Source organism: Ambystoma mexicanum, chromosome 10 (assembly GCF_040938575.1).
Source record: "Ambystoma mexicanum isolate Mex_15411 chromosome 10, UKY_AmexF1_1, whole genome shotgun sequence".
In the NCBI taxonomy this organism is placed as follows: domain Eukaryota; kingdom Metazoa; phylum Chordata; class Amphibia; order Caudata; family Ambystomatidae; genus Ambystoma; species Ambystoma mexicanum.
The window spans coordinates 1,499,360,015-1,499,376,609 of NC_090932.1; the positions used below are offsets into that span (position 1 = coordinate 1,499,360,015).

Here is a 16,595-nt window from a genome sequence, read left to right on the forward strand (position 1 = left end):
TACCGTTCTTATATTTCCTAATATCGCCCACCTGAATGAGAAACGTCCCATCCTCTACATGATGTCCAATATTCTCAAGTTCCGAGGGCACCATGGAATCATATAAACTCCTTTAAGGTATTCATCTCCCCTTCTTTTAGCATATCTCCCACTTTCCTTAAGTGTACTTCCTTCCGTTTCTTAAAGGAGCCCTGTGCCATCCCGGGTGTGAACTGTGGATTTCTAAGTAACGGGGTAAATGGGGACAGTTGTGTAGAGAGATGTCCTTGCCTCAGAAAACGATCCCATGTATCACATGTCACCAAGAGTACCCCAGTCATATTGGCACTCCAAGGTCTATCCCGATTGCTTAACCATAGTAGTCCTTCGAGAGGAGCCCCTGCAACTGCCCTATCCATCTTGGCCCACGGTTTGGTCCGACCCGACAGCAGTTCCCTTATCACGCGTAGCTGGGCCGCTTCATAATGTTTGGAAACATTAGAGAGTCCCAACCCCCCCCTTTTGTCTACAAGCCATCAGTGTTTCTAAAGCTACCCTCAGGCATTAATTCTGCCGAATAAAGCAAGATATTATTTTATTAATATTCTTAAAGAAAGCCCTTGGTAACCAAATCAGGAGTGCTTGAAAATAATACAGAATTTTGGGCAACGTGACCTTTTTTACCGGTGATATCCTACCCAGCCATGATATTTGCAAAGGGGTTCACTTGTTTAAATCTGCGTTTATCTTTTTTATTAATGGCGGATAATTTGTTTCATATAAATTCGATATTAAATTGATTATTTGCACACCCAGATAACCAATAGCATCTTTGGCCATCTGAAAAGGCCACAGTGACGAAAAATCACCTTTTGATTCTCCATCAGCCCTATACTCAGTGCCTCTGATTTAACCATATTCATCTTCAGCCCTGCTACATTTTCCATCTTTAATAGTTCCCCGCTTAATGCCCGGATAGAGGTCACAGGTTCAGTTAAAGTCAACATCATGCCGTCAACAAATGCCATGATTTTATATTCTGCAGCACCAAACCTTCTATCCTTTATGCACTGATTCTGTCTCATCGTTGCTAACAGGGGTTCCAAATATATAGCATCAAGCAGCAGTGACAGCGGGCACCTCTGTCGCGTTCCTCTTGTAATCTGGATTTTTTATGATAAATGAGAATTGATAAGCAGCCGAATTGAGGGATTTGCATAATTGGCCTGATCCATGTTGATAGATCTTGGGCCGAATCCCATATGCTCCATAACTTTAAATAAAAACTGCCACTCGACACAGTCAAAAGCTTTTACTGCATCGAGTGAGACCAATATCGCACGGACCCGCCGAATGGCTGTCTTTTATATTAGGTGTGTTAGCTTCCTGGTATATCCCCTGTTTGCCTCCCTTTTATAAAACCCGACTGATCTGTATCTATAATGTTTGGGAGAAAAGGGATGACTCTGGCCGCCAAGATTCCCATATAGTTTTTTGCATCCAAGTCCAGGTGAGCAATGGCCGGTACGACCCGCATACTGTTTAGTCTTTATTGGGTTTGCCAAAAACCACCCCTTTTGCCTTTGCCATGGTGGGAGTCACTTTCCCACTCGCCCTTATGGAATTAAAGAGGCGTGTGAGCTTGGGACTCAGCTACCTGCAATATTTCTGATAAAAACTTGCTGAAGAACCATCTGCTCCCAGAGCTTTATTTTTTGGCAATGTTTTAATTATTGCCACTACTTCCTCCTCTGTAATATCTTCTTCTAGGCAATCCCTCTACTGGTTCATTATTTTCTGAAGTGAAAGTCCACTAAAATTCTGTTACACTGCCTGTTGTACAGGTTCATCAGTCTTATACAACGTCCTGTAAAATCCTACAAATGAACACATTTTTGACTCAGTCTGTCACTATTGTATCGTCTTTTCCCTAATACCAAAGATTGCTTTTTTCGCATTCGTCACTCGTATCGGTCTGGCCAAAAGCCTATCTGCTTATTGGCGCTTATATAATATTGCTGCCTAGTATTATACCTTCTCTGCGATTTGTGTAAGCAATAATTCCAATTGACTTCTTACCTCTCTTTTTTTTATAAGAATTATGTTTCTTCCTCTCTGCCAAGTTCTGCTTTGCTGCCCTCAATTGGGTTTCTAGTTCTGTTTCCAATGCTACTCTTACTTTCCTTCTCTGAGCTTCAATTGCTATTATCTAGCCTCTAATAACCGCTTTAAAAGCCTCCCAGAGCCCTTCCTGTGTTGTTTCCTCATTTTCATCGTTTACAAAGTAATCATCTATTTTACTTCCCACCTGCTCCGCCAACACTGTGTCGAACAATATTTCCCAGGTGCATGTACATGTCCACATCCCCCTACGAGGGCCCCACCCTTTCAATTCCTCCATCAGCGGAGTGCGATCTGACGTTGATATTACTCCTAAATTCACATTGTTCACCTCCCCACCAATGTGGCAGTCACCTATATATAATCGATTCTTGACAGTGTTTGATAAACATGAGAGAAACCTGTGAACCCTCTTTTTGTTCCCTCCTTATAATGCCACACATCCCTAAGGGCTAGGTGTTCAAAGTTCTCCTTCAGGAGCTTAGAGGGGGTACCTCCGCTATGTCGATTGCTCATACTCCTGTCTAAGTTAGGGTCCTATGCTAGATTGAAGTCTTCAGTCAGCACAATCTCCCCTACCACAAATCTTTTCAGTTTCACCAAAGTTTCCCTCAAACGCCTCCTGTCCCATATTGGCTGCGTAAATTGTTCCCAAAGTCGCCTTTATGCATTCCATTAGAATCACTAGGAAGAGGAATCTACCCTGTTTGTCCACTAATGTTTGCTCAACCTTTGTTTAACGTGTATCCTTCAGCCCGATCAACACCCCTGCTGTTTTCCCCGAAGCACTAGCTTGATAAAGATGTGTAAATTGACGGAAGCAGGGATGTGATCTATCTGCCTTCCTAATATGGGTCTCTTGCCACATTATTATGTCCACCTGGAACCACCTTATCTGCACCTCCACCTTTCTGCGTTTAACAGGGGAGCTCATTCCCATAACATTATGGCAATACATTGTCAAAGACATCGTTTATTACAGGTTCGCTATCATTAATCATCGCTCACTGGTGGTGAGTATCTCGTACCCCTACATTACCAGCACTGTCTGTCTCGCGCCCCCATCCCTTTGCCCCTCACCCCCTCCCCATACCTTTCCCCGCCCCCAACATAGTTAACCCTTTCCTTTCTTGTTTCATTCCAGCAACCCCTCCCCGGCCCCTCCGCACCCTCCCTCGGCCCCACCACACCCGGAAAAACCCAGAGACCCTAGGAAAATCCCTAGATATCCTGAGGCTCTGATCCTGGTACAAACTTGGGAACTCCCCTATAGAGGGCAACCTGAACCCCGCCTAACCCCATTGATTTCTTGATGCGGTCTCCTCCACCCTATCTCTAGTGGGCCTGCAATCCTGCTGCAATCTCCGCTCATATCTCCTCACCTCCCCCTTGGCAAGTCAATTTTCCTGTGGTGCCAAGACACGGTAGACCAAGTGCAGGGGAAATCTGGGTTGTCTCGAATCTCCTCAGGCAATCCTGCACCGCATATTTTGCCAGAGGGACCACTTAGCTTAGTAGCCTTACTGCCACGCCTGCTCCTAGTCTCTGGCCAGTCCCATTGGCGATTACTGTTCGGGGGGTGGAGGGAAAGAGTCTTGTGGTTGCCCCGTGGGCTGCCCTTCCTCTGTCAAGTTCATGATGGATAGTCCCTTCCTTGCACGTCGTGACCCTCTGCTGTCTGCCTTCCCAAGTAAATAGCAATCCAAATGGGAATGTCCACTTGTAGGAGGTATGTTTAGCCATTAATTCCCTTGTCACCAGACTCATAGCCTTCCTTTTCTGTAATGTTGATAAGGCCAAGTCTTGGAAAAGATGATTTTGAGTCCCATTGTTATATTAGGCTGTGACTCTGCCGTCCAAAGTATGTCCACTTTCATGATATATGACAAGGCGACCCACCAGCACGTCCGTTGGCCTTGTTCCTTTGCTTGATCTCCTAGGACCCACTCTATGTATCCGATCTAGTCTCACATCTTCAGGTGTCATTTCGGTAAGAAGACTTCCAAAGCACTGCTGAATCATGGTCTTCAAGTCTGCATCGCTTATGTCTTTTCCGTAAGGCCTTTCACCCAAATGTTTGCTCTCCTGTATCGGTTTTCCGAATCTTCTGTCTGTACTTCCAGATTATGCGTGGCTCTATCTAATTGTTCAGGAGCCCTTCTAACTTCTGTTATATCTGATAAGCCAAATTCTGGGACATCTACTCTGGTGCCAATTTCGTTAATCTCCTTTCTTACTTCTGTCAAAGAGCTCCGTATGTCTTCTTTCATCTTTCCCAGCTGGACCTGAAAGGTAGTCACCATCCTTTCTTCCATTCCTTAAAGGCATTACTACGATCTTTATTTAGGACCATTTTAATTGTCTCTAATTCCTTTTCTCCCATTGCTTGCTTTTGCATCTTCGTCATCCGTATGGGTTCCTTCAATACAGGGCCTCCAACAGCGTTCCAGCTGGTCTCCCTGCTTATTAGTCGTATTGGTGGGTGTTTTAGACCGTGAGGGTGGTTTTCCCTTTAGCTACTGGCCTCTGGAAGTGTGCGCTTTCAATCCCCGGGGGGCTGCTCCCTTTGACCGTCGGATCAGTTCTCCCGCTCCTGACGGCTCCCCATTGCCTAAGACCTGGTATATTGTTCACCACCTGCACACATCTTTATATAATATGGTATCCACAGCCTTCCCCCCACTTTTCAGCCATAATTTCTCTCTTGAATGTGTCTGGTCTTGCAGTGACCCTTTCACTGCCCCGTTTTCCCTTAGGTGATTATATTTCCCTGGACACCAATGGTGGCCCCACTCCGTGTCTCCAACCACCCATGTCTTCCTATGTACAGATTTCAACTCCCTCGGCCAAAAGAGAGTTGGAAGAATCTTAATAAATCCCCAATGTTTTTTGATATCCGGGAATGGCGCTTTGTGTCCTAACCCCACGCTTTAACAAAACACTGTTCACCCTCCCTTGTGCATCCGGGAGTGACCACTACCTCTCCTTAGTCAGTCTCCTCATCCCATTATTTATCTCCTCACTGGCTCCCTTTTGCTCCATATGGGCACCCCCCACTCACCACGTCTGGCCCCGAGCCACTTGTCCTTTCAAGGAATTCTGCACCCAATCACTGCATGGAAACACCTTTTCATCTTCTTGCGATTGACTAAATCACCCACTACACAAAGTGTTCGCACGGTCACTGGATTCCCTTCTTCGAACTCCCGCTCTCTTTGGGTGTGGCCTGCTCACTGCCCCTCTTTATCCGCAGATCTTCTCAGGGCACCTTCCGTCCCTTTCACTCCCACTCTAGACCCTCCCCCGGTTATTCCCGTCTCGACGGTGGTCTCGTCCTGTTCCTCCACATTCACTGCTCTAACTGTCCCTCCGGATCGGAAGGCCTCACATCGCACCACCACGGCCCATACGTGTGTTGACCGGGTCTGCCTCTCTCCTTGTTCCACGTCGGGGGCAGTGCAGGTATCTTCGACCAATACCTAAGCCAGTCCACTATTCCGGAGCCTGCAGCAGGATATTTTCACAGCTTACTTGTTGGCCCGAGGGCCCGCTTTTTGTTGGCCTCGCCAGAGCTCGGGGAACACTTCTTTACACCCGGCGGCCATCTTGAAATCAGCACTGTTTTTTACAACATTACTCTGCCACTAGCCATGGCCTTCAGCCATGCCCACTGCATATTTTAGAGCAATACCAGGCCACTATCCATGGCCTACGGCCGAGGCCACTATACATGTGTATCGGGCCCACTAGCTACTGGCTCCAGCCCTGGATAATCAGCACAGCCTTTGGTCATGCCCACTGTATATTTTACAACATTACCAAGTTACTAGCCAGAGCCTTCAGCTGTGTACACTGTACATGTGTGTCAGGCCCACCAGCCAGGGCCTTTTTTTGTTGCATAAAGGTCTGTAGATATTTGCCAGAAAAGCTTATCAGGATGGATGGATGCAATGGCTAGGGCGAAAGGAGTGTAAAAGGGCGATGGCGTAATGCAGAGGGTTAGCCTGAAACAAAAGTGGTAATTATTTAGAAAGTTAGATGATTGAGCCTTGCAATGAAATTAATTTTTAGATGAAATTGACACACAGAAAGGTATGCATTGCAGTGTGATGTGATGAAATTGAAGGAATAACCTCAGATAGAAGCTGGGATAATTTTCAGCTGAAACCTGAATAATAATTTAAATGGTCTCCGAATTTATAATCAGAGTTTATTAAAGTAATAAAAATGTATCTTGTCAAGTTTTGTTCCTGCTTTTCTTATATTTCTGCAGTTTTATTTTTCATTGTAATTTCTGAAATTAACACATTTAATCCAGAAAAGAGAAAGTTGGTAGAAAACAAAATTGTTTTGCAGAAATGGCAGTTTCTCAACTAGTTGTTTTGTCTAACCCAAAATTTCACAAATAGCATCCTTTAATTGTTTAGTTTTTGTAATGTTTTCATCAAATTATTTGGCCAAAATTCAATATCTGAATTTAAGCAGCTGAACATTTCATGGAGTACTTGCGTGATAGGATGCAAACTTTGAAGCACCCTCCCGCTAGTCTTCCTTCTTTATTGTTGATGTTTTTCTATTGATTTCATGGATGATCCTTTGCAAGCAAGGTAACCCAGTGTGTCTGTGTAGTTTCCAGACAGCTCAACACTGCTGTCGCTGTGTCGCAGATGTCGGCAGGCCAGTGCAAGTTGGCGCCTCTTATCCAAGTGATCCAAGACTGCAGCCACCTCTACCACTACACAGTAAAGCTGATGTTCAAACTCCATTCGTGTGAGTATTGATGGTTTCATTATTTGTTTCTGTACTTGCATGATAACCAACTCTCATAAAAATAGAAGCAACATTGCAGCCATTGTTCATCAGCAAAATCCATGCCTACTGATTTTTATCGATGCTGTAGACCTTTCGTGATAAGGGGAGGATCTGATGGTGGGGGAAATGAATAAAGTTCAGTGTGAATTTCCTGTGAAATAATGTCCAATAGTTGTTTTACTTTTGATCAAACTCTGTTCCATTTACATCTATAACTTGAGCTGTTCACATCCAGAATTAATTTGTCTAGCTAAATAACAGGACAGTGTAATGTGTACCTCTTGTAACATAAAAGCATGAGATTTGTTTAGTTGGATAAAACATGGAAATTAATCACATGACCTGATTTGGGTCAATTTAAATTGTGAAGTGTAGCTCCTGTGTGCTCCACATAAACTAAAAAGGATTGGTTGTGCATTTCCTCGAACTTAGACCCCACTGCTGGTCCTTCACTAGAGGGTATTGTTCTCATACATTCCCCATTGTCTAATTGTGTGTGTTTTTACATTGCGTTATCACCCTGTAGTTATGAATGCATGTTTACATTCTTCCGTACAGCTCAGAGTTCCTATGTGGTCTTCTTCCATACTCTTAAAAATAAATATTAACATGATTCTTGCATTTCCATATGTTCCCTCTCTTACTAAATTGAGCCCCATGTTCGCCCTAGGCTTGAGCCTTACTTCCCCTCCACTTTGCCCCGGGACCCTGTGTCTCTCCCTCCGGCTTGGCCCAGGGACCCTGTGTGTCTCCCTCCGGCTTGGCCCCGGGACCATGTGTCTTTCCCGGGACCCTGTGTCTCTCCTCCGGCTTGGCCCCGGGACCATGTGTCTTTCCCGGGGCCCTGTGTCTCTCCCTCCTCCTTGGCCTTGGACCCTGTATCTTTCTCTGCCGCTTGGCCCGAGACCTTGTGTCTCTCCGTCCCCCATGGACACTGTGTCTCCCTCCTCTTTGGCCGGGACCCTGTCTCTCTCCCTCGTCCTTGGCCAAACGCTGTGGCTTTCCCTCCTTTTTGGCCTGCCTTTCCCCCTTGGCCAGGTCCCTCTCTTTCTCCTCCCCCCTTTGGCCCAGAGCCCTTTGTCTTTCTCTTTCCGATTGGGCGGGCCCCTGTGTGTCGCCCCTCCCTGCTTGGCCTGGCGTGGCCCTGTGTGTCGCCCCTCCCTGCTTGGCCTGGCGTGGCCCTGTGTCTCGCCCCTCCCTGCTTGGCCTGGCGTGGCCCTGTGTCTCGTCCCTCCCTGTTTGGCCTGGCGTGGCCCTGTGTCTCGCCCCTCCCTGCTTGGCCCGTGGCCCTGTGTCTCGCCCCTCCCTGCTTGGCCCAGGCCCCTGTGCCTCGCCCTCCCTGCTTGGCCCAGGCCCCTGTGCCTCGCCCTCCCTGCTTGGCCCAGACCCTCAGGCTCTCCCTCTCACCCTCCCGCTTGGCCCAGACCCTCAGGCTCTCCCTCCCCCACCTCTTGACCTGGCTGTGTGTATCTCTCACCCCACCCTATGTCTCTGTCCCCCTGTCAGTGTCAGTATACATCCACGTTCTTGTCACCTTGTTACCTATTTACTGCGATTTCGACTTCATTAGTGTCTTGCTCACCGAAGGGGGCAATAGCCTTTCAGTGGACATTTTCAGTTTCAGCTTCTCGCTGGCTGCCTGTCCTTTGTTAATCTGCAGCGATTCACCCCCTCACTGCATTGCTTTGTCCCCATTATAATCTAAGCACTGAATGGGTGTTGCGGTTTCATGTTGGAATGGGAACCCTCACGAGCCCAGACACATCTTCATACGACCCTCTATATTCGTCACTTAGTCATGGCTGCTACTCCCATCCCTTACCAGTGCATACTATTGCAGTGTGTACATACATGTCCTATTGTTATCGTAAGATCATTTTTGGAATTCACATCAGGGCTTTAAGTGGGATAAGAAATCGCGGCGGCCCCTAACGAGTTGCGAACAGTATTTAGTGTGGGGTTTAGGAAGTGTGTGGTGCTATTGCAACTGGCCAAGAACCCTTTCAAGAGGCGCAGTCTACAGAATTAAAGGAGTCTCCTAACAGATATGGCCGCGCTTTCATTCTCGCCATAAGATGGGGTATACAGTGTACTTCCAAAGCGGTGTTAAATATAATTTACCCAGAGGCAAAACAGACACAAATAATAATTCAAATATGAAAAGGAAATAAAAGAAAAATCAATGCAAGTTCAATTCACTCTTTTCTATTGAGGGAAATCCATTTTTTCTAAAGTATTCCTTCTGTTGCATCAGTCCAGCACCAAGTATTCAATTTGATTGTTGTAAAATTCGCACAATGTATCTTGTATTTTACTTTTTTTTAGGACAAAACAAATCATTTAACTGTACATGTGTGAAACTGATGGCGTACTCGTAAACACGGCTCACAGTGACATCTGCTGGCGAAGAGCAGTAGTGTCACTCATCTTTTCATCGCTAGCTTGGAGAAAAGTTATCACGGGAGACTGCCGGAGCTAAGCTCCGGCTAGCCCCGGCTAGCCCCGGGCCACGCAAAGCCCTGGTTTACATCCTCACACTCGTCCTAGTATGAATTGCGTGTGTTCTCTCGCAGGTGTAGCGCTTTCCAGCGAGGACCCCACCCCGAGTTCGTGACGTGCGGCGTCTGAGCCGAGTTTTGATCTGCAGGGCTGGGGGCCTCGCGCCTGCTCGGGTTCCACACGGGGGCCAGATACAGATCGGTGCTCTGTAGTGGGTGTACAGCCCGGCCTGTGTCCAGGCATGCCCAGCCTGGGGAATGGAGAGAGTAACAGGAAGCCGCACTTCACAAGGGGGCTTTGAGGGCAGCAGGCCTGCCAACACGACACCCAGCAGGCACACAATATTCCGTTTCATGCAGGCTAAATTTGTTACGTCCAATACTTACTTGTATTCACCAGAAGGAACAGAGGGGACCCTGACGGCTTTTAAACTTTTATTCCCATGAGAGATAATTTTCCGAATGAAGATTAGTTGCATCCCGCCCATTTTCATTCCTCATATTCCGTACATATGGCGACCAAAGACATGAAAGGGGGTCCAAAACAGAACCCTCTGTACATAGTTTCTAGCCAACTTGGTGCCCAGGGCAAGACACTACAATGCCCCCTGCCCCTACTCCCTCCTGACTGGGGCACATGGCTCGCAAACTACACCTGTCTGGCGACAAAGCCCCTCCTCAATATCAATACATCATTGCTATACTAATGAAGCAGGTTTCATTATATTGTTCAAGTACTTTCCAGAAGCAATCGAAAGTGAAAACACAGCGGTTGCTGCCCAAGTAAATCGCTCTTCTGTCACCTGCTCTTAGGGCAGGCCTTGCCTGAATGCAGTATCAAACTGTCCATACTGGCACAATGCGGTGTAATCAGCCTGCCAGGGTCTGACGGCCCACTGGCATGGCCCTGTGTTGCAGGCATTCTGTTCGTACCACCTCACTTGTATTTTGCAAGGGGACATACTAGCCTAACGATATGAATTATTTTCTGATATTTTTCTGATACCAAGATGGACAGCCTGGTACACTCCTTTTTGTTCTCTTTCAAAATACCCCTATGAGAGTGGGAAAGAACGATAAATGGCACCAATGAGTGTTCCTGTCTGCTTTGCAGGAAATCACTAGAGCATTTCAGGAATATAACCGTGATCAGAGCTTTCTAAATTCGATAACCAAGTCTGTGATAAAAGGGTTGTATGTGTGAATCTCTAAATACTTAAGACGCATGGCTTGGTGCTCACATCACTGTTCACAACACACACCCTAACATTAAAATGTTTGTAACCATGAACAATACATGCTCATTTGGACAGCTTACGTTTTAGGATAAAGTAAAGAATGGCTGCAACATCAGCCACTCAAATGGGGTACAAGGGCTTTTTTGCTTCTTGCTTCTTGTTTATGTAGAATTTTAGATGAGGAGGGGGTGGGTCTCGCTATGAGCATGCCCAACCCCCAACACAGAAACATCTTTAGGGAATTAGATCTATAGACTGGAAAGGATGCCTAAGAAAGACACAATAAACAATGCACAGAAAGGATACACAGAAATGATTGTACCACTTAGGAACTTTAGCCTGACCAGTAATAAGCCGATGAAGCGTTTTAAACAAAACCGGCTTCCAATGTATGTTAAAGGGTCACAGTTCCTCAGCCCCTACCTCCTCGCCATTATGCAGGCCTCATGGGTCCTATCTGCAAAAAGAGCAGGCCCATGCTTTATTTAACACAGCTGGGATAAGCAACTCTTATTAGTGCGGGCCTGCAGCTAGTAAAACTCAGGGTGTATTAGTGTAGAAAGGACGTTTGGCCTGTTGGATGTACGACTTGGGGCAACTTTTTTGATTGCTTTATGTGTGTAAGTGTGGACATAGTATGGCATACTCGTCAGAGCCACATACACAAAACGTTCCAGTGCGCTATTGTATGGACATGGGACACATCATACAAAAACAGGCATATGTGCTGTTTCATAGAGGAGCACCACATAGATGCCATTAACCAACAGGGTGGTGACTTGTGCAGCATTGATTTGCCATAGAGTACTGTCTGCATGGGGACACACAATGAACCTAAGCAAGGTGCCAAGTCGCATCGAGGTGCCATCTGGTGTGCGCTAGGCAGTGGTTGCCTTGTTAAGAAAATGAAAGGAGCTTTGGTGGAGTGGATGCATTTAGTTCATGTCACAAAGCAGCCGCTAGAATAATAAAAATGTAATAAGGAAGAATGCAGCTAACTGATGCTTTGTGCTAGCCTTCAGAATAAAAATGCCCCATGTTCAGTTCTTAACACTGAAATGTTAAGCACATACTGTGTAAAAACAATGGCTTGTTAAACGAGCCTTCGCTTATAAATTACCCCCACTTTAAAGGCACTGTCAACACAAAGGTCAAGGGGTACAGTGTGTGTGTGTGTCTCTCCAGAGCTTCTCAGAGGCTGCATTCGCAATATGCATTCTTTTGTAACAAAGTCATGCTTAACTTTTGCTCTGGCGGCTTTGAGTCCACCGTCTGGGTTGGCCCCTTTCTGCCCCCGCTCCCCCCATGGAGCTTTTTAGGTGTACTCCCCAGGTAGTCGTCTGCTCCACCCGCTTCAGGAAACGGGTCTGGCTCTGAAGTAAGAGATCCCAGCTTAAGTGTCCGCTGTCTTAGGGTGGCCAACTTTACAAATTGCTTTAGCGGGACACTTGAGACGCGGCAGCACATAAGTGGCCTGCAGTGTGCGCAGTTCCATACGGTGTCATTCGTGCCCATCTTTCTCCCCATCAACCTTTTTGTTAATTTTAGTGGCAGACGGCATTTTAACACTTACACGGCACAAAAAGTACCAAAACTCTAGGACCATTATGTATGCAGGACACTGGCCTATTAGTCATCTGTCCTGTGGGGCAAAAGATATGCAAAGCTAATAACGACTTCACAGAAAAAGGGCACTGTAAAGAGCATCATCAGACTTTGATACTTGGAGGTACCATGAAAAGTGGCATTACAGCAAGTTGCCACGAGTAAGCAGAGAGACAAATAACTGTTGTGCGAAAGACATGAATGCATGAATGGTCCCTATTATTATACATGGAGCAACTCTATAGTCAAACTGCGAGTGAGGCATTTATTTTTAATAATCGCGAATAAGGCTTGTGGATATGCTTAGAATCACATACTGTGCATATAGTCTGACATCTAGTGGAAGTTGTTGAGTATTGAATCTTGTTTTCGAAGTTCGAAAAGGGACGTCGACTGGGCGCGATTGTAACACCATGCCTAGTGTGACCTGTACTGTACCCATGATGTTTGGGTAGGGAGTTCCATAGTTAGCCAAATGGAGATGTACTATCTTTTGTAGCCTGCAACAAAGATTAGAGCAGCGTTACTCAACCTCTGTGTCCTGGAAGGTGGGTAATGCTGGACAATCCCTTGTTTACTAGGTTGGGCCATTTCTATGGTGAATGTGGTGGGCAATGCAGAGGGTTTGAAAGTGTCTCTTCATTTTTGGCAGGGAGCCAATGCACAAGGAGTATTCCGGCCAGTCTTTGCCAAAATGGAGCGGGGCGTCGCTGACTTCATTCCCCAGGTTTTTACTCTGCAAATGGTAGGCAGGTCTGACTGTCCATTGTTGTTGAAAGGTTCCCCACCGTGAGCGATGGTACTGGGCATGGGTCCAGGTAACTCGGGCGGTGTCGGATGGGGCTGCACTGCAAAGCACGAGTTCTGTTTTAGAAGGATTGGGCTTTAGTCCATTTGTCGTCATCCGTGCGTCTGTGTGTGCGAGACATCTTCTTCAGTCTTGTATATTAGTTGGGGGTGCGGGGCTTATTTACCAGTTTGTGGATAAATGTGGGTGTCGTCTGCATAAATGGTGTGTGTATCCGTCTGTATGCAAAGTAGTGCATTGCAAAAGGGCACACACCGTTTGAAATGCTGTGAGGGCACGCTCCATGATGCAAGGGAGGGCTCTGATGCCACCCCCCTCTCTCCTATGGAAAGCTGCATTAGCGGGTCACCACATCCCTGCCTGTCCCTCTCCGCCGCTCTAACCTTCAAAAAGATTCTGCGCATGTGCAAAGATTCTGCTAGAGCCCTGCCCCCAGTGTCCAGCAGATGGCGCTGGGCAGTGCCCACAGCAAAGCCACGTCTATTGGTTATGTCAATGTTTCTTCCTGATGTGCAGTCCAACTCCAAGTGCATTCCAGCACGCTCCTATTGGCTGAAAGTTTATATTATTTGATTATGGAAGCACTTTTGTCCTCTTCGTGTTTTTGCTCAAGAGCTCTATGCCTAAAATGCTTGAAAGTTCTTTGTAGGACATTTTCCCCACCCTCTTTCTTAAATTCTCCTCAAGCTTGCTTGAATCCCTCATTGCTTGGTGTATTCCCACTTCATTTGTCGATATGTAGGTTTCAATGGCTGCCTGGCCTTCCACAGCATCTTATTTTTTTGTTCTTGTAAATTGAATTTGATTGATTTCGAGATAACATGGAAATGTACAAACAAACTGGATGGTGTTTGCCCTCGGCACGTGTTTCTAACACGGGATCTTTCATCTGTTCTTTTCTCGCCTATACCCTCCCAATTATCCTCAAACCACATTCCCTGGACGTGAAGTTTCTAGCCCCGAATATACATAGAGAGGTCGAGTAAGCTTAACTAGAACTCTGTACACATCCTGAACCGGCCTCGGCCGGGACCATGCAAGACCACCCAGGGTAATTGTCTGTCCCCATTTTCTACCCAAAACTGTTGCAGAATTGCTGCCATTCCCCCTCCATGCCTGAACCTCCGCCATGGATTGCTGCCATTCCCCCCTCCATGCCTGAACCTCCGCCATGGATTGCTGCCATTCCCCCCTCCATGCCTGAACCTCCGCCATGGATTGCTGCCATTCCCCCCTCCAAGCCTGAACCTCCGCCATGGATTGCTGCCATTCCCCCCTCCAAGCCTGAACCTCCGCCATGGATTGCTGCCATTCCCCCCTCCATGCCTGAACCTCCCCCATGGATTGCTGCCATTCCCCCCTCCATGCCTGAACCTCCGCCATGGATTGCTGCCATTCCCCCCTCCATGCCTGAACCTCCGCCATGGATTGCTGCCATTCCCCCCTCCATGCCCGAACCTCCGCCATGGATTGCTGCCATTCCCCCCTCCATGCCCGAACCTCCGCCATGGATTGCTGCCATTCCCCCCTCCATGCCCGAACCTCCGCCATGGATTGCTGCCATTCCCCCCTCCATGCCCGAACCTCCGCCATGGATTGCTGCCATTCCCCCCTCCGCCATGGATTGCTGCAGTGATCTTTTCCATAAGATAAATGTCCCTTGCTGTGTCGGACCATTCCTTTAAACTCGGGAGTTCCCTTCTCTTCCAATGTCTTACGATGCATGCCCTTGCAGCCAATAACAGAAAATGAGTCGCATGAGGCAAGGTGTGCCATTGTCTCTCTTGTTCGTCCAAACCAAAAAGTACCAACATAGGTTCCAACACCTATTTCCGCCCTCCCACATCTTTGATCTATCCCAAGACCTCAGCCCAATACACTTGAACCTTCGGGCATCTCAACCACATGTGTCAATAATTAGTTCTGTCCCCACTGCCATGCCAGCACTGAGGGCTCACTGTAGGGATCATCTTAGAAAGCCACGCTGGGTCGTATTGCCACTGTTGCAGTAACGTCACGCCATGGAGTTTATACTGACAGGCTATTTTATGTTTTAAAAGTCCTCCTACACATTAATTGCCAAAGGTGTACATTCAAGTCCACACCAGGTCCCTTTCCCACCTCTACCGAAGGTTCCTCCACTGCGCCTCCCTGAAGTTTCTAGCAAGGCCCTATAGAGTAGCGAGATGGGACCCTTCATTTCAGTGTGTCTATCGAACAGGATTGAGGTCTCTTTGAATCCGGTCCCTCCAGTTTTCTCTGTGGTAAAAACCCCTTTCAGCCTGAGGTACAGAAGCACGGGCAACCTCCGACACCCAAACTGGCTTCCAACTGCTGCATCCCTATGATTCTCCCTTGCACCCACAATTGACCGATCCTGGATATTCCTGCCTCAAACCATTTGTGATAACTCTCTGGTTCGGGTATCTCATCCCGCACAGGGGGGGGGGGGCCCAAATATGACTCGTCTGAGAGGGCCATGTGGTAACTCCTCGCAACTCCAGCTCCCTTACCACACACATCCCAGTAAACTCCCTGAAATGGGTGTTCTCTGATTCTCATCGGGAGCCGCCCCCTTGGGACCCAGAACCACTCCCCCACCATAGCAGGGCGCACGTGATAATTTTCAAGGCAGACCCATTGTTTATCATGGTCCTCCCGCAGGTGTGATACCATTGCTCTCATCTGTGCAGCTTTATAATATAGCATCAGATCCGGGAGCCCCACTCCCCCCCCCCACCCCCTTCTCTTTGGGCATTATCAAGGAATCCTATCTCACCCTTGGTTCCTGGTTTTGCCAAAGGAACTTCACCATCCGGGACTTGGCCTCCTGCAGGAGGGTCTCCGGAGCCCCTATGGGTAACATCTGGAACAGATACAGTACCCTCGACAGAAGGTTCGTTTTCAGGGCGTTCAGCCTCCCCATTCATGAGATCTGCCCTTTACCCCAGCTCGCCATGTCATTGAATAATTTGTTGAAAAGAGGAGGGTAATTTGCTTCTCCCAGGTCTCTCCCGGGACTAACAATGGTGACCCTCATGTACTGTATGCTCTCTAGTTGTATTTCCAACCCCAGGGACCGGAGGGCCTCCACATCCCTCTGGCCATCTCCTGCAAAGGGAAATATGACGACTTTCCTTTGTCCACCTTGAAATCTGAGAAGGTTCCATATTCCTCCATTATTTCTAGGCCTGCCGGGGTTGAACTCATTGGATTTACCAAGTGCAGCAAGACATAGTCTGCGTACAGCCCCACCCTGAATTCCTTCTCGCCAACTTTGATCCCCTCTTCTTGGGGAGCCCCTCCTAAGTCGCTTAGCGAGCGACTCCATCGATGGCGCAAATGGAAGTCTCGAAGTGACATCCCTGCCTGGTACCCCTCATCAGGTTGATGGACTGTGACAGTCTTCCATTGGCTACCAACCGTGCCACTGGGGATGAGTACAATGCTCCTATCCCCTTCAGAACCCTCTCCCCAAACTCGTATTTGCACAGGACCACACAGGGGAAGCCATAGTCCACCCGGTCAAATGCT

At 47.5% G+C, this 16,595-nt stretch overlaps 1 protein-coding gene across 1 annotated transcript in view; it reads left to right on the forward strand.

Annotated features, from left to right (window-relative positions):
- The window catches only part of HIP1R (huntingtin interacting protein 1 related), a 541,423-nt gene that overhangs the window by 284,801 nt on the left and 240,027 nt on the right, over positions 1-16,595 (forward strand). The window contains exon 8 of the mRNA XM_069619635.1: positions 6,730-6,870. Coding sequence (XP_069475736.1) covers positions 6,730-6,870 — 141 coding nt within the window. The remainder of the gene's footprint in view (positions 1-6,729; positions 6,871-16,595) is intronic.